This window comes from Myxine glutinosa, chromosome 4, assembly GCF_964187855.1.
Source record: "Myxine glutinosa chromosome 4, kmMyxGlut1.1, whole genome shotgun sequence".
Lineage (NCBI taxonomy): Eukaryota > Metazoa > Chordata > Myxini > Myxiniformes > Myxinidae > Myxine > Myxine glutinosa.
Window position 1 is genome coordinate 217476989 of NC_136264.1, and position 21597 is coordinate 217498585.

At 49.0% G+C, this 21597-nt stretch overlaps 1 protein-coding gene across 7 annotated transcripts in view; it reads left to right on the forward strand.

The window, feature by feature from the left end:
- The window catches only part of GATB (glutamyl-tRNA amidotransferase subunit B), a 173506-nt gene that overhangs the window by 132198 nt on the left and 19711 nt on the right, over window positions 1–21597 (forward strand). For all 7 annotated transcript variants that reach the window (XM_068114434.2, XM_068114433.2, XM_078777033.1 and 4 more), the window contains one exon: window positions 19386–19519. In XM_068114434.2, coding sequence (XP_067970535.2) covers window positions 19386–19519 — 134 coding nt within the window. The remainder of the gene's footprint in view (window positions 1–19385; window positions 19520–21597) is intronic.

Sequence of the window (21597 nt, forward strand, 5' to 3'; positions counted from 1 at the left end):
GCCTCCGAGCTTACCTGCTCCTTACCCTAACCTAACTACCAGGGGAAGGCCCTCTGGCTCTCTCCCCACTCCGTGCCCTCTCTGGCACTGGGCTGCCCGATCCACACCCGGGATCCTCAGGCACCCACTCACAACTACCGGCTCCCAGAGCCCACCTGCGGCCTCACCTGGCCGACATCCTCACAGTGGTGGAGTGCCCAACCAACTACACACACTAACAGGCTACACGCCCAGCCATTTCCACAACACTAATGCACCCATTCACAACACCATTCTGCAACCGCACCACAAATGCCAATATCCAACCACAATTTACCTGCACCCTCTACCTAACACTTACACTACCCGCCCCGGGTGCTCGTGAAAGGGGTCCACTCTTCCCCCATCCACACCTTCGCACCATGCACACCACTCCGTACCACTCACTCCAACTCTCTCCACACACCTGTACCTGCACACCTGTGCTCTCACACCTGGTGCCACCTGCACCCTTCTCTCCCCAAGCGCATTCGCGCTGATCCACTCACTCACTACTCATACACTGCTCCACACACCTGTCCAGTTGCACACCTGTGCAATCACACCTGTCCAGTTGCACACCTGTGCAATCACACCTGTTCAATTCTCACTCACACGGCATCATCTCAGCTAACTACTCCCTTCTGAAACTTGCGCTTCCCAGTCGTCCCTTTAAACTATTGCGCTCCCACGTCATTATCATCCATACTAATCTACCTGCGTCCCCACTACAGGTATCAGTCACTAACTAATCTTAACGTCACCTAATGTCATCTTCTAGGGCCCTATCAATATAACCTAACCCACCCGGGCTAGTTTTCACTGCCATACACCCCATAAACTATTGCTCCTTTGCCCCACACATGGGAAGGGTGGCAAGGATGCCATCCCACCACATCGGGGGCCTCTCACTACCAATTTTGCACATCAAATTTCAACAAATTAAAAATTTGCCAATCACTGCCCATCATCTGCCAATCACTACTGCCAATCCCTTGCCAATCATCAAATTTTGTTTTTTCTCTAATTTTGGGTCCAAAACACTAACCTCATCACCCAGTCGACTCACTAATACCTCTCGGTGCGCCACTCCCTGTCCAAAGCCCGGCTTCGTGAAGCCAAGCAATGGATGCTGGTTGTTTTGTGCCAGCGGCTGGATGCGTCCAGCACTCGGTGCAGGGAAGGAGGTTTACCCGGGCCGAGATCCCACGCACCATCTCGGCACGGAACCATCCAATGTCCCGATCTCGACCTGCCGGCACGTCTCACCAAAAAGTGGTCGCCATGACGACCCTTTCTATCGGGCTGCCAGCTCCGCCTAGTGGAGCACGGACGCGGCCGTTCAAAGCGAGGCCCAGCACGCACCGAGGGCCCGATTCGGCTATAAGTCGTTCTACACTCTACCCCGTCTAACGTCGATGCTTCACCTGGACGCTTACACCCCGCAGCCCGTTCCTTGCTCACACCTCCAGCCGTGCCCATGCTCCTCGTACCTTTCCTTACACACCCAGGTACCCTCATTCCACTCACAGCCTTGGTCACACACCTGACCACCGAACACTTTGGCACACATTCGTTGCTCGCACACCTCACCAAAACACCTCTTCGCGCCCCCTCCTCGGTCACCTCCTCTGTGACAATCACAGGTGTGCTCTCATTCGCACCCCCAACCATGTGCCTCACCACCAACTCCAGCGTGCATTCCCACTCACGCTCTACCATTCCAGGTGTGCATCCTTCCATCCCAGGTGTACATCCTCGCTCACCTGTCACAACCAACTCACGCTCCTTGTCACTCTCACTACTCTCACTACTCTCACCTCCACTCGTGACAACGCACTCACCCTTACTCTTGACAGCACACTCTTTCTCCATGCACCTGTCCGTCACACACCTTTCTCGCGCACACTCTCCCGTTACACCCTCTGTAACACTCACCACAGGTGGACACTCTTCCTTACTTCTGACAGCGCACTCTTTCCTCATGCACCTGTCGGTCACACACCTTTCTCGCGCACACTCTCCCGTTACACCCTCTGTAACACTCACCACAGGTGGACACTCTTCCTTACTTCTGACAGCGCACTCTTTCCTCATGCACCTGTCCGTCACACACCTTTCTCGCGCACACTCCTGCGCACACTCTCCCGTCACACCCTCTGTAACACTCACCACACCACGCTTCCATGTGCTCCCTCGCACACGCGCTACGACCGACTCACTCTCGCCAGCACCCTCACTCCTTGGCACGCACTTTTTCCTCACACACCCCAGAGTCGGACTTTCTTGCACACCTCCTTTTTCGCACACCAGACCTGTCGCACACTTCACCAACGGCCTCTCACGAACACCCGGGTCTATCTCGACCCCCAAGCTTATTAAATCCCCTGGCGCATCATACGCACGACCATATTGGTCACCACTTACACCGGGTCCTCTTCCTCTTCGCTTCTCCTCCATCACCTGCGAATCCCTCATCCGGTTAATGAGCACATCACGATCCAAACACAGACTTTGGACCAATTCTTTTATCTCCTCTTTTATCTCTTTCTTATCCCCTCTCCGTCGCTTCTTAATTTCGCTCATCCCTTCTTCCACTTCTTCTAATTTGTGCTTCACCTCTTTTATTCCCCGGTACGTCTCCTCAAGCTCATCCTCTAAGGCTACCTTGACCGTTTCCAGGTGCGTCCTCACCTGCCGGTCCTTCGTCTCCATTACCTCTATCACCTCGTCCAACCTCGTTGTCAGTCCCTCACGTACCATCTGACACTCTTTTTTAATTACCCCTACGTCCTTTTTCATCTCTTTCTGTGTCGATTTTAAACCCTCTATTACCGCTGTGTTCTTCTTTACCTGGTCCCCCAACTCCTTTTGTCCCACTGTCAGTTGTTCTACTCCCAGCGTCAACTCCTCTATACCACCTTGCAATTTTACAGTCCCCTTTCTCACCTCTTTCTCCATGCGCTCCTTACAGTGCCTCACCTCCTCGCGCACTCCTCCGACCTCCTCACTCACTCCTCTTCTGATCTCCTCTCCCATCACTTGCATCTCCTGCCCAGATGCCACCCTCATCTGCTCCATTTCCTCCCTGTGAGCATCCAGTTTGGTTTCTACCCCCATTCTGACCCCCTCTATCTGCTGCTCCATTTGTTTAACTTCCCTTTCCGCTTGGTCCCTCATGTCCCTCAATTTGCCTTCCATACTGTTTTCTAACCCCTCTAACCCTTTTTGCATCCCTTCCATTTGATTCTCTTGAGCGGCCATTCTGTTTTCTACCCCCATTAACCCATTTCTCACCTCTTTTATCCCGTTGTCTAACCCCTCAAAATTATTGTCTAACTTCCCAAATTTCTTGTCTAACTCCTCAAAATTATTGTCTAACTTCCCAAATTTCTTGTCTAACCCCTCACCAGTACCCCTCGCTTCGTCCCTCATTACCCCCATTTGGCCCTCTAATCGCTCACCCTGAGCATCCATCCGGTTCCCCATTACCCCCATTTGGCCCTCTATTCGCCCACTATCAACCCTCATTTGGCCCTCCATCCTATCCATTTTTGCATTCAGTTGGGTCAAGAATAATCTGAGGTCAAACCCGGTTTGCCCAGCGTCCCCAGCCGCCACCGCAGGCTCGCCCTCCGCGGCGCCGCTATTTTGGGACCCTTCAACCACGTGAGCGAGCGCGCCATTTTGCGCGCCCGCTACTTCGTGCGTGACGGCGCTATTTTGCGAACCTGCCGCCCTCACTGCTTCGCTCTCCTCCTGTCCCTCATTTTGGTCCTGGATCGACCCTACCTCACTCTCCCCTACCGGACCCCAGCCGTCTTGATCCGCCATAGCGCGACTTGCAAAATTCGAGTTTCGTAAAACAAAACAAATTTCGGCCGCTCCAAATTTTGACCAAATTTTTTTTTTTCCTCTATTCGTTTTTTTTTTTTTCTTCAAAATTTGGTCGGGCCTCGAATCTCACTCCCGACACCAATTGTTACTGATACGACTTTGATGTTAAAGTGGGCCGAGCGGAATGGCCGTCGTGTCCGCACAAATTACCACAAATTACCCGACTATACTCGACGTTGACGAGCCGCGCTATGCTGGCTCAATAGGAAAGAGAAGACACCCGGCTGGGTTATAATGACACAATACGACACCAGGGTTTCGATTCTCAAGTATATTCGTACGGAAAAAGGTTAGATTACAGGGGCTAGAGGTATATTACAGGAAGACAGGCACTTAGACACACTCTTATATTAACCCTAGACAGACCACAGATAAACGGGACAACGCTGACTCACACGGGGTTTGATGGCAAGGGGAGGCAGGTCGCGATGGCTCAGGTGCACCTGGCTCAGGGACAGAATCACGTACGGTGGTGTCCAGCAGATGCGGGGAGGTCGCTCAGCGCTCGTGGGTCGCGACTTTGGTGGAGATGCCGGGGGGGTCGCTCAGCGCTCGGGAGGGTGGCGTCTTGTCCTTCCAAGCTCGGGGCGCATCTCACGTCACGTCCGGCGCGGGGCCGCGTATATCCGGCGGGGAGTCACGCCCTCGCTCGTTAGCTCCGCCCCATATGGCATCGGCCCATGGCTTCTCATTGGGTGCGGGGGTTACCGGCTCCGCCCTTGACGAGGGGCCGACAGGGAGCCCCCTTCTGGGTAACCCCGTCGAGCACATGTTCAATGGCGGCCAACCGAGCCGGAGTGAGGACGCAAAGCCGCTGTTGTTGTGGTTGTTGTTGGAGCTTGAGATGATGGGAAGAGATGCGGGGAGGTATGGGAAGGTCCTAAACTTCCTAACAGGTGCCATATAATCACATTCTGGTGCAACGAAGAGTCATAATTAATGGAAACAAGTCCTTAACTGACATAGATTAAGAATAACTAGCAAGATGTCCTATAATTGTCTACGTGTGGTGCGGGGGACCTGGGCACGACATTTAATGGGGGAATGAAGGGGAAGATCGGCTCTAATGGGTGTTGTTTACAGACAATGGGACTAGGGAATGGGGTAAGGGGAGAGTTGGGGAGTATCGGAGAAGATAGGGGAATATTTACAAGCGGATATGGAGGTCAAATTCCATATTCGCAACAATATGTATATATATATATATATATACAGTGAAACCTTGACTTGCAAGTGCACCAACTTACGAGTTTTCCGAGATACGAGCCGTCGCTCGGGCGGTTTATTGCTTTGAGATGCGAGCCGAGATCTGACTTACGAGCTTACGCCACCCGCCACCAGGTGGGTTCCGGTCACGTGGTTATCTTGCCGTGCAAGCATCTCTGCCGTATATCGCTGCTGTTTTGTTTTCGCATTTTGGTTATTTTGGAGCTGACGCCACCCGCCACCAGGTGGGTTCCGGTCACGTGGTTATCTTGCCGTGCAAGCATTTCTGCCGTAAATCACTGCTGCTTTGTTTTCGCATGTTGGTTATTTTGGAGCTTACGCCACCCGCCACCAGGTGGGTTCCGGTCACGTGGTTATCTTGCCGTGCAAGCATCTCTGCCGTATATAGCTGCTGCTTTGTTTTCGCATTTTGGTTATTTTGGAAAATTTCTTAGTTTTAACCATGGGTCCTTATAAATTGAGTGCCAAGGGCAGTACTGAGAAGAAGAAGAGGATGATGTGCTTGGATATAAAACACGCAATCGTCGAAAAACATGACCGAGGTGTGCGTGTTGTCGACTTGGCGACGCAGTACGATCGTAGCAGTACGATCGAAACATTTTGAAAGGGAGGAAGAAACAAACCTCGTTGGACAGGTTTTTATTGAAACGCCCTGCAAGTGAAAGTGAGGAAAGTGTGGCGAAAAAGGCAAAAGTTATCTCCTCCACCTCCGCCAGCATCTTCGTCTGATCTTCAAGGTAAATACACTTAATAAAACCAGTTTATTTCTTTACATTGTGGCGGACACGGAAGCTCACTGGCGTGGTGACATCATTCCGCGCACCAAGTGGGCGGGGGCCACGCCGAGGGGTAGGCGTGGCCTCAGGATATACACCGGGCGCGCAGCCCGGAGCGCGCCAGTGTTACAGTGAGCTCTTGAATAAAGACTCTTACAAATTACCGCGTTTTCCGCTTCCTCCTTGTTTACAAGCAGCGCGCGTAACGCCGCTTATTACGTTCAGTATATACGAGGTCGTGCTTGTTTATACATTATTTGTTATTTATAAAGTACATTTTTCTTATTTAAAAACACGTAACAAAAAAAATTGGTGTGGTTTTTTGGGGGCTGGAACGGATTAATAGCATTTCAATGCATTTTAATGGGGAAATTTAATTTGAGAAACGAGCAAATTGAGTTACGAGCTCGGTCACAGAACGAATTAAACTCGTAAGTCAAGGTTTCACTGTATATATATATATATATATATATATATATATATATATATATATATTGTAACGAATTTTAGAAGTGTAACGAATTTGAGAAAATGTAAAGAATGTGAGAATTATGGTTTTGTTGTGTGTACATGGCACCCTCCGTAATGTAAAGAAAGGTCAAAGCTCGTCCTCTTAGTTAATTCCATAAACCTACACACAGGACACCATATATCCTTTTAAATAGTTAGTCCCTTATTTTATGTAGGTTAAGGATGTGTTTCCCAATAGTTTGACTCTTCATTGCACCGAAATAAATAAGAGTAGGGTCCTCCGACGCCCCATGGCATCTTCCAAGTGCCAGGTTTGCCAGGTTTGCTGCAATTGACTCTTTAGCCACTTTGCTGCATTTCATCCCCTGTCCACTGTTTGCTGCATTTGACTCCATTACGCACGAGGTAACCAACGGAGAAGAAAGGCGTGTCTCCACCTCATCATCGGGGGGAGGAGTCAGCCAAGCGCGAGGAACAAGGCGTGGCTTTGCCAACGCGTCATCAAGAGGGGCGGGATCGGTAGCCCTCGCGACCAATCAAGGCCGAGGCGAGCTGACCGAGGGGCGTTTACAACGCACGTGGGTAAGAAACCCAAAAGCACGTTATAAAAGGACACGCGCGGGTTTCTATAGGGCTTTTTGGAGAAGATTGAGGTCCTGGAGAAGTCACAGAGCCCTGAGAAAAGATTGAGAGGTCCGGAGAAGATTGAGAGAGAGGTGCGGCAGATGCGCGATCCAGCTAAAGCAGCCAAGAGAGAACGAGACGTGAGGGGGTGCTGATACTGCAGCAATACGCCGAGACCCTCTAGGCCCTATTGCCGGTTGTGGAGACGCGGAGCTGCCAGCTGCTGTTCGCTTCGAGCACGGAATGTGGACCTCGACGGTGTGGAATTGCCCGGACCTTCCTGCCCTGCCATCGGCTTGGACCTTCTCCTCCCTCCAGTGATTCCTGCCATCATTTCCCCGTGTAAGTGTGATTGTTTGTCCGTCTTTCATGTTGTCTTGGGGTATTAATTAAGACTGCCATATATAAGCTAATCATTGCACTATGTCTCCTGCTCCTTCCATTGCCTTATAAATCATCTTTCTTTTCCTTTCTGCTTAGTGTGTATAAATAGTAATAAATCTTGTTATTCCCTACTTTGTCTTTACTTCTTCATGCTCTTTCGGTCGCTTTAGAGGTTTCCATATTGAGTGTACGTGGCGCGATTCGGCCAACGTTCAGGATCGGGTTTAGTGAAGGCTAATGACTCGAACTTCGGGCCGCGGCGCCATCCGCTCGGCAAATTAACATCTTATCCGTGGTCCGTAACAATATATATGCATATATATATACATATATATTATATATATATATATATATATTGTTGCGGATATGAGGACTGTATATTTTTTTTATTGTGTGAATTATTATTATTGTTTATTCTGCGCCTCCTGCCTCCGGAGCTGTGTAAAGGTCAAAGGGCATCCCATAATTAGTCCATAAAGCATCCACACCACAGCCAATCATAGAATACCCCTGTTCAATAGTTATATCTTATTCTGTGTTTTAGGGTAAGGCTGTGTCTCCCATTAATTGAAATACTCCATTGCACCAGTGAAAGAGATAGATTCCCTTCATTCCCATTCCCAAAACCTCCATTCCCCCTTTTCGTCGATTGGCAATTACCTCCCCTCCAATAACTGCCATTGACCACGAGGCAGGGTCGGAGAAGAAAGGCGTGTCTCCACCTCGTCATAGAGGGGAGGAGTGAGCCAGCCCCACTCGACCAACCATGAGCCAGGGGTTTGGCTAGAGAGGGCGGAGGAAGAGCTATCGGGGAGGTTCGAAAAGGTTGAGGGGCGGGGCCTATATAACCCGCAGCGCGACGCTCCCCAAAGAGATGAGCTTTTACCGGCAGACGAAAGGGAGCCCAAGCGGTGGAGACGAGAGGAGGTCCAAGGAGATGAGTTTTTACCGGCAGACGAAAGGGAGCCCAAGCGGTGGAGACGAGAGGAGGTCCAAGGAGTCGAGCTTTGAAGAAGAAAGAGAGGAGTACTGAGCATTGAGATGAGAAGAGGCTGCGCTTTTAAAGAGAGGCGCTGAGAGGAGGGAATGAGCAGGCGTGACCGCAGCTAAAATCCGCAGCGCGACGCTCCCAAAAGAGAAGCTGAGACAAGCTTTGAGAGATGAGCTTTTACCGGGAGAGAAAAGGGAGCCCAAGCCGTTGAGAAGAGAGAGGGTCCAAGAAGCAGAGCTGAGTTGTGTGGTTTTGGTCGTCAGTGGTTGCGTTGTGGTGGTCAGTGGTTGCGTTAGTTGCGTTGAGTTGTCGGTGGTGAGGAGTGATTGGACCAAGAGAACATAGAGAACATCCAAGGAGAGGACATCCCAGAAAGCACAAAGCCTGCTGTAATCCTGGAAAAGCACGCGACGTCCACAGCAGCAGCAGCAGCGGCGGCCACAGCAGCAACCACACTCAACAGCCGCTTGGGGCCTGGACGGCGGTTTTGAGCAGGGCCGCGAAGGAACGGCGGCTGCTAAACGCGCCGATCGTGCTGCACAATACAACTCCTAGCCATCCTCTCCTTCCAGCCAATTCCTGTCATCATTCCCCGCATGAGTCTGTCTTTTGTTTGTTCTGTCCCTGGGTTAATTAAGACTGTAGGTAAGCTAGCGTTGCACTGTGTATCTAATCTCGTCTGTAAATAAACGTGACTGCTTTCTTTTTGCTTGTGTGTATAATAAATCCAATTACTCTTCTGTACGTCTTCTCGTCTTATTCCTTTTCCTCTTTGCATTCGGTCGTTTTAGAGTTTTCCAGATTGGGCAGCTGCGGTGCGATACGGCCAAAGTTTGGGGTGAATCGGGTGAGTTGGGGAAGAATCGGGGGAACTGTTAGGTCGCGGTAATACACCACCGCTCGGTCAAAATAACATCTTGTCCGCGACCCGTAACAATATATATATATATATATATATATATATATATATATATATATATATATATATATATATATATATATACATACAGTGGGCTGCAAAAGTAGGTATACAGTAAGGATTATACCAGTATTACCAGTATTATAATAGTGGTGCTAGGATTCATTTAATACTAGAATTCATTTAATTCATTAAAATCATTATTACCATTTATAATGTATTTTTTTTCGTAATTTTTTTCTATAATACATCTATTTTTTTTCAGGTAAAGTGGAAATTTAACGATGGCTGTTAATTCAACGGACGAGGAGCGCAAATGGATTTTGAAACGGTACTGGAAGACAGAGAATAGTGAACGTGTGCGAGAGCAGTGGCGAGAAACATTTGCATCGCCTCCACCAACGAGGCTCACGATTTACCGGATACGTGACAAATTTGAGAGGACGGGGTCTATCCACAACTCGCCGAAGAGTGGTCGACCAGTCACCGTGACAACGCCAGAGAATGCAATGCAAGTCGCCCTGGCATTTACCCAGAGCCCTCAGAAATCTAAAAACAGGGCATCATCTGAATTGGGTATTGAACGTAGATCGTTGGGTCGTTTGATGCACCGTGCAGGACTGAAAATGTACGTGCCACGATTGATACATGGTTTATTAGAGGATGACTCGGATCGGCATTTACAATTTTGCGAAGCCATCCTGAACGAGGAACGAGAGGGTGACAGCATTCTGCGCAAAATCGTGTGGTCCGATGAAGCAAACTTTAAGCTATCCGGTGCCGTTAATCGGCACAATTGTGTGTACTACGCAACTGAAAACCCTAAAGTCACGAGCACAATCAACCTGGGGTGACAGTGTGGGCTGGCCTGTCCTGCAAAGGTGTCGTTGGACCTATCATTCTGCACAGGACTGTCGATCAACACGTGTATCTGAACATGCTGACGGATACAATCATACCACAGGTACGTGAACAACAGCAGCAGGACGACTTCTACTTTCAGCAGGATGGGGCGCCACTGCACTTCGCACTCACTGTGCGTGCGCTACTTGACAAAGAATTTCCCAACAGGTGGATTGGACGTCGGGGAGCCGTTGACTGGCCACCACGTTCACCGGATCTCACCCCTCTGGACTTCTTTTTCTGGGGATGTGTATAAGACAGGGTTTTCGCACGCAAGCCACGTTCTGTTGATGCCATGATTCAGTTCATACGGGAGGCTTGCCAGGAAATTGATGCTGATAAAGACCTTTGTGCCAGAGTGTGCATGGGTGTCCACACTCGACTAGTGGAGTGTGTGAATATATATATAAATAACCACCTTTAGAGGCCATTTTTCCCCGCAAGGCGGGGGTTGGCCTTTTTCGGGGACCGTGGTTGTTGTTGTTTTTCGGTCCCCTTTTTGAAGCAATGTTTTACGGCCGGATGCCCTTCCTGCCGCCAACCCTTTTTGTCGCCTTTAACGACAAACAGGGAATTACCAGTGAACTGGTACTCAAGTGTGTGAATGCCGGGGGCAAACAGTTTGAACATTTGAGGGATTAATATGTTTATTATTGATATGTTTATTATTGATATGTTATTATTGATATGCTTGTATAATCAATAAAATACGTTTTGTGCGCACATTTTGTTTTTTCATTACTGTATACCTACTTTTGCAGCCCCCTGATGTGTATATATATATATATATATATATATATATATATATATATATATATATATATATATATATATATATATATATATATATATATATATATATATATATTGTTGCGGATATGAGATTTGCATCCATCCATATCCGCTTGTAAATATTCCCCTATTTCCTCAATACTTCCCAACTATCCCCAATCCCCCATTCCCTAGTCCCATTTTCTGTAAACAACACTCTGTAGACCCGACCTCCCCCTATTTCCCCCATTAAATGTCGTGCCCAGGTTCACCGCATCTCATGTAAGACAACTATAGGACATCTTGCTAGTTATTCTTAGTCTATGTCAGTTAAGGACTCGTTTCCATTAATTCTGACCCTTCGTTGCACCAGAATGTGATTGTATGGCACCGTTAGGAAGTTTAGGACCTCCCAATACCTCCCCGCAGCTCTTCCTCACGGTTCAGCAACAACAACAACAGCAACGGCGGCGGCGTGCACAGGGAGTGCGCGTCCTCACTCCGGCTTGGTTGGTAGGGGGTGTTGGGAGGGCATGAGGCCTTCCCAGCGAGCCGCCATCGAACATGTGCTCGACGGGGTTACCAAATAGGGGCTCCCTGTCAGCTCCTCGTCAAGGGCGGAGCCCGGTAACCCCCGCACCCAATGGGAGCGGCGGACCGGTCCCATCTGGGGCGGAGCCAACCAGCCGAGGGCGTGTCACTCCCCGCTGAGCATGCGCAGGAAGAGGGAGGTGACGTCAGATGCGCGCTGAGCTTGGAGAAGAAAGACGCCACCTCCGAGCGCTGTGAGGCCTCCCTGCATCTTTTGGACCGTGCTTGATCCTGTCCCCGAGCCAAGGTGCACCTTGTGCTATCAACCGACCTGTCCTTCCCTGCCATCAATCCCTGTGTAAGTCAGCCTTGTTCCGTTTGTCTGTGGTCTGTCTGGGATAGATAAGATTGTATCTAAGTGCCTATCTCTTCTGTGTCTTTTACCTCACTCTACCTTGTAATCTACCCCTTTTCTCCACCACTAATTATATCCTCCTCCGGAGGTCTTGAGAACTGTACCCCTTGCGTCGTTTCATCTATCCCAGTCGTTGTGTCCTTTCCATCATTGATTTAGCGTAGCGCGATTTGGCCAACGTTCGAGTGGAATCGGGTGAGTTGGGGGTAATCGGGTAAACTGTACGAACACGGCGGCCATTCCGCTCGGTCAAGCAACATCTTTAGCCGTGTCCGTAACAATTGGTGTCAGGAAGTGAGATTGGACCCGAAGCGCGCTTCACGCGCTCGAAATTATTAACTGTGAAATTTGTTTTGTTTTTAAATAAAAACCCGAATTTTGAAAGTCGCGCTATGGCAAATCAAGACGGCTGGGTTCCGGTAGAGGAGAGTGAGGCAGGGTCGATCCAGGACCAAATTGAGGGACATGAGAGCGAAGCAGTGAGGGCGGCAGGTTCGCAAAATGGCGTCCTCGCGCACGAGGTTACGGGCGCGCAAAATGGCGCCTCGCACATGGCTACGGCGACCGCGCCCGCGACCGTAGCAGCGCCGTTGGTGGATTTGAACCTTTTTTTTATACAAATGAAGGCCCTTATGGACAAGAATAGCGAAGAAATGGAAAGCAGAATGATGGGGGTAATGGGGAACCGGATGGATGCTCAGAGTGAGCAAATGAGGGCTGATAGTGAGCGATTGGGGGGCAGAATGGGGGGCAAAATGGGAGAAATGGGGGAACGGCTAGAAGCTAAATTAGAGGGGTTAGACAATGGGATAGAAGGGGTGAAACATGGGTTAACGGGGGTAGAAAACAGAATGGCCGCTCAAGAGAATCAAATGGAAGGGATGAGAAAGGGGTTAGAGGGGTTAGAAAACAGTATGGAAGGCAAATTGAGGGACATGAGGGACCAAGCTGAAAGGGAAGTTTAAAAAATGGGGCAGCAGATAGAGGGGGTCAGAATGGGGGTAGAAACTAAATTGGATGCTCACAGGGAGGAAATGGAGCAGATGAGGGTGGCATCTGGGCAAGAGATGCAAGTGATGGGAGAGGAGATCAGAAGAGGCGTGAGTGAGGAGGTCGGAGGAGTGCGCGAGGAGGTGAGGCACTGTAAGGAGCGCATGGAGAAGGAGGTGAGAAAGGGGACTGTAAAATTGCAAGGTGGTATAGAGGAGTTGACGCTGGGAGTAGAACAACTGACAGTGGGACAAAAGGAGTTGGGGGACCAGGTAAAGAAGAACACAGCGGTAATAGAGGGTTTAAAATCGACACAGAAGGAGATGAAAAAGGACGTAGGGGTAATTAAAAAAGAGTGTCAGACGGTACATGAGGACCTGACGAGGAAAATGAACAAGGTGGTAGAGGTGATGGAGGTTAAAGAGCGGGAGGTGCGGGAGCACATAGAAAAAAATAAGGTGGAGTTAGAGGAAGAACTTAAGGGGGCGCACGAGGAGATGAAGGAGGTGAAGCAGAAATTAGACGAAGTGGAAGAAGGGGTGAGCGAAATTAAGAAGCAACGGAGAGAGGATAAGAAAGAGATAAAGGAGGAAGTAAAAGAATTGGTCCAAAGTCTGTGTTCGGATCGTGATGATGTGCTCATTAACCGGATGAGGGATTCGCAGGTGATGGAGGAGAAGCGAAGAGAAAGAGGACCCGGTGTAAGTGGTGACCAATATGGTCGTGCGTATGATGCGCCAGGTGATTTAATAAGCTTGGGGGTCGAGATGGACCCGGATGTTCGTGAGAGGCCAAGAGTGAGGTGTATGGCTGGTCCGGAGGGTATGGAACGAGGGTGCGAGCGAGAGGGTCCGGTGATGGGAGAGGTGCGAGGTGTGAGTGAGCAAGGTTGTGGTGGTATGGAATGGGTAGCGGGTTGCGGAAGTGTGACCCATGCATCGACACCAACAGGGGTAGTTTTTAGAGGGACAGGGGAGGCACGGGAGCCCCTTGGAGGTAATGTACTGTGGGGGCCCGGCCGGTTCGGCCCCGAGCTGACCCCGCAAGGGGCGACGCACGGGGTCCGGCAGGCGGGCAACGACTCACATACGAGGTGGTCCCACAAGGTCCCACTCGCGCCATATGACGGTGGGTAAGGGTGGCATCCCTGCCACCCTTCCCATGATGTGGGGGCAAATGCGCTATAGATTAGGGGGTGTATGGCAGTGAAAACTAGCCCGGGTGGGTTAGGATATTGTGTGTAGGGATCTAGCGAAGCTGACATTAGGTAACGTTAAGGTTTAGACTTTAGATAGTGACTGATACCTGTAGTGGGGACGTAGTAGCTTAGTGTTTGATAATGACGAGGGAGCGCAATAGTTTAAAGGGACGACTGGGAAGCGCAAGTTTCAGAGGGGAGTAGTTAGATGAGATGATGCTGTGTGAGAACTGGACAGGTGTGTGGAGCAGTGTATGAGTAGTGAGTGTGGTGGATCAGCACGAATGCGCTTGGGGGAGAGAAGGGTGCAGGCGGCACCAAGTATGAGAGCACAGGTGTGCAAGTACAGGTGTGTGGAATACATGGAGTAAGTGGTACGGAGTGGTGTGCATGGTGCGAAGGTGTGGATGGGGGAAGAGTGGACCCCTTTTAACGAGTACCCGGGGAGGGTAGTTAGAAGGTATAGGTAAATTGTGGTTGGATATTGGCATTTGTGGTGCGGATGCAGAATGGTATTGTGGATGGGTGCATTGGTGTGGTGAAATTGGCTGGTCGTGTGGCCTGTTAGTATGAGTGTGAATGGTTGGGCACTCCGCCACTGTTAGATGTCGGCCAGGTGAGGCCGCAGGTGGGCTCTGGGAGCCGTTAGTGTCAGTGGGTGCCTGAGGATCCCGGGTGTGGATCGGGCAGCCCGTGCCAGAGAGGGCACTGAGGGGGTGAGAGTGCGAGAGGGCCTTCCCCAGTTAGTTAGGTTAGGGTGAGGAGCAGGTGAGCTCGGTAGGCAACAACAGTGGTGGAGGTGTGCAGGTGGGCGGACCAGCTGGGAGCGTCACACGACCCAGCCACCGAAATTGTGCGGGGGCACCGAGTGATGAATCGGGGGAGTGAGACCCCAACTTGAGAAGCACCACAGTTTGGTCAATGGGAATTGGTTTTTAGAACCCATAGTGTAAGTTGGCCAATGGATTGGCAGGGAAAGACCCCGGGTAATGTAAAGTTGTTAAAGTCATTTAGGAAATAGTTAGGATTGATGAACCTGTCGCACCATACGCAGCCACTTACCTGAGGTGATGATGATGACTCCACACCTGTGTTCCTTTGTTCTGTGTTGCAGGAAAGGAGAATTGCTGTGTGGATTTGTGAGACGCATCACGACGTGGATGAGACATTGGGGTGATTCCATCTCTCCCTCCTTAGGAGGGACTGATGATGAATTGGTGATGGCAAATTTGATTGGTTAGGAGGGAGAGAAGACGAATTTGGTTTATGGGAGGAACGGGGAAGACAGTAGGGACGTTTGTTGATGTGTAAGGTAGATGTTTATGGGTAGTGTTGTGTTTTGTGGATACAGTAAGGGGTAAGGGAGGGGCAATGTAGGTTTCCTGGTTGGGGGGGGGGGGGGGCGTACGGTAGGAACGTACCTGTCTCACCTGGTTCCCATGTGCCCCCAGTGTGCATTACCTAGTATTGCGTGCACTTTTGCGCCCTTACCACCTTACTCACTTGTCTTCTTTTGTCTCCCACCTCCGAGGATCTGGCTTTGGGGCAGAGAGAGAGGAGAGAGAGGTGCTGGCTCCGCAGTTGTGGGCCTGTACTTCCGCTGCTTGCTGCCTGGATCGATACACCATATGGACCGCAATTTTTGTGGCCGCCCACAATGGACCGCAGTTCTTTTGCGGTCAAGCACCACCCGTGGATGGACCTCTGGGTCAACGTGGCACCTATGCCATACAGGTGAACCACTTTTAGTTGGCCCCCCTGACGGCCACAATTTAGAAATGGACGCGGTTGGCGCCTTTCTTTATTTCTAAAGAAGCCAGAAGGCCAAGTGCACTCCATGAAGGCAAGACCAGCGGCAGAACATCGGCCGGCTGCGACACCACCGGTGACCATGGACACTTGATTGTGCAATTTATTATTGAACACTTTATTGGTGCACCGGATGGTGCTGACTGTGCATAATGGGGTGGTGCTTTTGGTGCTTGCACGGGGTGCTCTGCACATTATTAAAGGCCGTAGGGCCACAGGGCACTCGTGGGTTGGTGTATCGATGCTGGCATGCGTGCTCTCTCTATGCATAACATCTGCATGTGTTCCTCAAAGAACAGGTCCTGGATCGTAGTGTAAATATCAGTGTAGGTCTTGTGTAAATGATGCTCCCTACCGGCTGTATGTTTAGTTTGAGGATGCTTTCCGCGATTCGGTTATCCTGTGGGTGTGTTTCTGTTAGGAGAAGGGTGCAACGTCGCAGGGGGACATATTTACTCATTTGTGAACATCTGTAAAACTGTCGCACTCAGGGTTGAGTTAATAGTAGAGGGAACTACATCTGAGTGCCACACTAAAGTAGGTAAAAATTTATCGGGTCGGGACGCCCCGAGGTAGAGAAGGGTGCAATGTTGCGGATATGGGATTTGCATCCATCCATATCCGCTTGTAAATATTCCCCTATTTCCTCAATACTTCCCAACTATCCCCAATCCCCCCATTCCCTAGTCCCATTTTCTGTAAACAACACTCTGTAGACCCGACCTCCCCCTATTTCCCCCATTAAATGTCGTGCCCAGGTTCACCGCATCTCATGTAAGACAACTATAGGACATCTTGCTAGTTATTCTTAGTCTATGTCAGTTAAGGACTCGTTTCCATTAATTCTGACCCTTCGTTGCACCAGAATGTGATTGTATGGCACCGTTAGGAAGTTTAGGACCTCCCAATACCTCCCCGCAGCTCTTCCTCACGGTTCAGCAACAACAACAACAACAACAGCAACGGCGGCGGCGTGCACAGGGAGTGCGCGTCCTCACTCCGGCTTGGTTGGTAGGGGGTGTTGGGAGGGCATGAGGCCTTCCCAGCGAGCCGCCATCGAACATGTGCTCGACGGGGTTACCAAATAGGGGCTCCCTGTCAGCTCCTCGTCAAGGGCGGAGCCCGGTAACCCCCGCACCCAATGGGAGCGGCGGACCGGTCCCATCTGGGGCGGAGCCAACCAGCCGAGGGCGTGTCACTCCCCGCTGAGCATGCGCAGGAAGAGGGAGGTGACGTCAGATGCGCGCTGAGCTTGGAGAAAGAAAGACGCCACCTCCGAGCGCTGTGAGGCCTCCCTGCATCTTTTGGACCGTGCTTGATCCTGTCCCCGAGCCAAGGTGCACCTTGTGCTATCGAACTACCTTTCCTTCCTGCCATCAATCCCTGTGTAAGTCAGCCTTGTCCTGTTTGTCTGTGGTCTGTCTGGGATAAAATAAGATTGTATTTAAGTGCCCATCTCTTCTGTGTCTTTTACCTCACTCTACCTTGTAATCTACCCCTTTTCTCCACCACTAATTATATCCTCCTCCGGAGGTCTTGAGAACTGTACCCCTTGCGTCGTTTCATTTATCCGTCGTTGTGTCCTTTCCAATCATTGATTTAGCGTAGCGCGATTTGGCCAACGTCTGGGCGAATCGGGTGAGTTGGGGAAGAATCGGGGAACTGTTAGGTCGCGGTGGACCATCCGCTCGGCCCATCATAACATCTAAACCGCGATCCGTAACAATATATATATATATATATTTATTTATATATATATATATATATATATATATATATATATATATATATATATATATATATATATATATATATATATATATATATATATATAATTCCAGTAATCTCTGTGTGTTTGTTTGTTTGTACGTTTGTACGTTTGTTTGTTTGTCTGTGACCGCTGTTTCTCGACAACCACGGGTCCGATATACTTTAAACTTGCCAGGTATATTGCTGGGGACCCGAGGATGTGCCTTTTCAAGGTTTGAAATTAATCGGACAAGTACTTACCGAGCTATGGCGATTTAGCCGTTCGCCGTTCGCTTTGGCGTTGCGAATGGACCAAACCATTGCATGTAAATAGAGGGGGGGGTTCTGTGGTCGTTGCGAATGGACCAAACCATTCATGTAAATAGAGGGGGGGGGGGGTTCTGTGGTCGTTACTGCCACGTGGTTTCAAAGTTTTTTTTTGTTGTTGTTTGCACGCATGTTTTTTTGCACCCACGTACGGGCACGCCCTAGGATGTTTACACACACACACCCCTACACAAAAATTTTTTTTTTTTTTTTTTTTTGGCAAGGAACGGGCACCCACGTACGGGCACGTCCTAGTATATATAATTCCAGCAATCTCTGTGTGTGTGTGTGTGTGTCTGTGTGTGTGTTTGTTTGTCTGTGACCGCTGTTTCTCGACAACCACGGGTCCGATATACTTGCAACTTGCCAGGTATATTGCTGGGGACCCGAGGATGTGCCTTTTCAAGGTTTCATATTAATCGGACAAGTAGTTACCGAGCTATGTCCAAAAAACGATTCAACCAATCAGAGAGCAGCGAGCTATCACGTGTGCCGAACGTGGCGAACAGACTCTGCCTCGGACGGCACATTTGAGAGCGTATTCATTTATTTCACGTTGGCAAACTATGTTGGCGTTAAACTATGTTTTAAAACTAAATAAAACTAATTTGCGATTCATCGTAACTGCGATTTGCGACCTTCCGGACAGTGAAGACTGCACTTCCGGCAGCCAATCACAGAACGCGTTGTTGCGAGCCGAGCCGAGCGCGTGCGCCATTACGGTTCGTAATTCGATTTCTTCCGGAGAAAATAATAATTTCTCGATTTCTTATGCGCATTATTTCTCCCAGAGCGAAGGGCGGAAGCGAAGAGCGTTGTTTTTTTTGTTTACGGGCGTACGGGCGTACGGGCGGGGTAGAGCGTACGGGTAGCGTTTTTTTTTTTTTTTGGCAAGGAACGGGCACCCACGTACGGGCATGCCCTAGTATATATAATATGGAGAGTGAGAGACAGACAGAGACAGAGAAACACACCAACAGCAGGGCTTTGGGACAAAATATAGGGAAACTAATTGGACAAATGAGGGGTGGTGGGGGGTGGGGGGACACATGTGGGGCAACACCCAAAGAGGTGAGTATAGTTATTATGTGGTGTAATTTTCATCAGGACATCACTAAAGTTGACGGTGTTTGTGGTGCTTGATTTGAAGTTGAGAATGACACTCGTTATGAATTATATTGATACTGCAGTTATTTTTGCATCAATAACGATTGGAGATTTCCCAAAATAGAAAAAGTGTGCTGTGGGTTTTCACTGATGACGAGCTGACAAAATAATGAACAGGTGATTTGCACCCATATTCCATCTTGAAAGGCTCATACGAGCTGTTTTCTTTCCCCAACATGTTTTAAATTCATTAACTTGTGCTATTTATTTTTCTTCAGAAAGAAGATGGCCTGATGGAGTATTTTGAGGAGGTCATTGAAGTTGGAAAGCAGGATCCTAAGATTGTGATCAACTGGGTCATGAACGACCTGCTAGGAGTTCTCAATGAATGTGGCCTGTCTGTGAGTCAAAGGTGAAAATGTAATTGGGATGTAATTGGGATGTACTACGCTGCTTGCTCCTTTGTATTTCTTGTTCAACTGCAGATTAAAAAAGCATGCAGCTAGTCTCACATAGGAGCAGACATTTTGCTGTCGCTTCATCACGATCACTACAAATGCGAGGGACCAGTAGGAAAAGGGGTAGAACTTATGTCGACGTAAGTGAAAAGTGTATCAAAGCTTTTGGAAAGAAGAATACCATGGTAATGGTAAAAGTACAATAAACACTCATCCAACGCGAGGGTTCGGATCCAGTTAAACAATGCGTTTGGCAAAACCGTGTTGCACAAGCTAAATATCTAATCGGATCAATGGGGATATGGGAGCCAGGCCACGGAACGTAACATGTGGACAAATATTTTATACATTGAGGTTTTTATGAACAAAACAGAGGGAATTTTGTATATAATTCCGTAAGGGGGTTACATTTGTAATGTTGGGGATTAATTGTTTGAGGTTAGGGGACCATCGTCGCCGGTGCGCTGTCGCGGCATGAAAGGCATGCACTTAAAGTTGCCGGATGCAATTCCATATGCAAAAAAGTGTAAGACGATCCTTGAAAGATTTGAACCCATGTGCTGCCTTCTGATCCTTGAAGATGTACGTCCTGTTAACCCATTTTCTTGTAGAAAAGCCCGTTTCGTCAACATTGAACAACTGTTCAGGGGCTTCGCCTTTTTCTGTTATAAACTCCAGGATGTCGTACTTCAATGAATGATGCTTGTGGTGGACCTTTTCACATGATACTCTTGGCCGACTGACGCTACAGTCACCCCGCCACGCAACTTGTCTAAAGCCACGGTTTTCCTTGCTGATGGCATACCCTTGCGTGAGTTCTTCACTTCACTACCACTTTGATAGGCTTGACATTTCAGTGGCACACTTTATTTTAGGGTACAATCTGCGTCTAAATAACGTTGAGCTAAATAAATTTCCTGGGCTCAAGCTCACTCCAACGTGGCACACTGCAGACTGAAAACCGCAAGAGTGGTAGAAGATGCCAGGAGAGGTCACCTCTGCGGATGGCATGGTCACAGCACCACATTCCAACCCGTGTATAATCGAGTTTTATGCGTGTTCGGGAAATAAGCGTCGCATTTATTCCCACACATATAAACGAATCCACGTTGTGAAGACCCACGTTGGATGAGGGTTTACCTTGGAGGGAAAGGGCAAGCAAAGGAAGGTAGAAGTAAAAGGATGGAGAAAATATTGAAGGGTATCAAAAGGAATTCATGCAGGAACGATAAATAGTAGGAAAAGGGGAATTTTGGCTCACCTGCCAAAATGTGTTGGACCCATTGTGGTAGAATTTTAACCTACAAACTCTCTCAAGATATAGAGCTTTATTGAAATCAATCTCCACATCTATAACAAGAATGAGCAATACATTTGTCCTCTAACATAATTCCCGAGCACATCCCAAGCAAGCCCATAAGCAATATTATTCAACTTACCAAACTCAAGTCCAGTCACATTTAACAGCGCAGTCATCCTTCACTCGTAAAGCAGTCCCTTTTATAGGGAAGCTCACCACTCGAGAGGGAATTACAACGAGGATCTTCTTATTCATTTCATCACACCCATCTCTATCTAAATAACCGAACTGTGTTTAGTCTATGTACTGTATGTATGTATGTGGAGAATTTACCTCCCAGCACACCCCCAGGGATGATCATTTGACCAAACTCAGACAGTTACAGGAGAATTTATTAAAGGGAGGGGATACACATGTACATGGGAGAGATGCCGTATAAGCTAGTAATGGGCCAGCTTCTCAAATTAGGACACAGCAGGCCAGGGTCTATATACTGTACAGAAAATAATGAAAGGAGACTTCAAAGATAGGAAGGCTTAACAATTGGGGGCTATTTAGTAAGGGAAAAGCTATCTTCTTGTCCACGCAGCTTTGCCTAAGTTCGGAGCATGAGAACTTCAACAACAGGCTATGTTATTACAGGCGAGGGGTCGGTTCTGCTGAGCTCTGTTCAGTTCCCAGAATGCTCAAGGGCTGCCTAGTAACAAAGCCAAATGTATGAAATCCCCAACA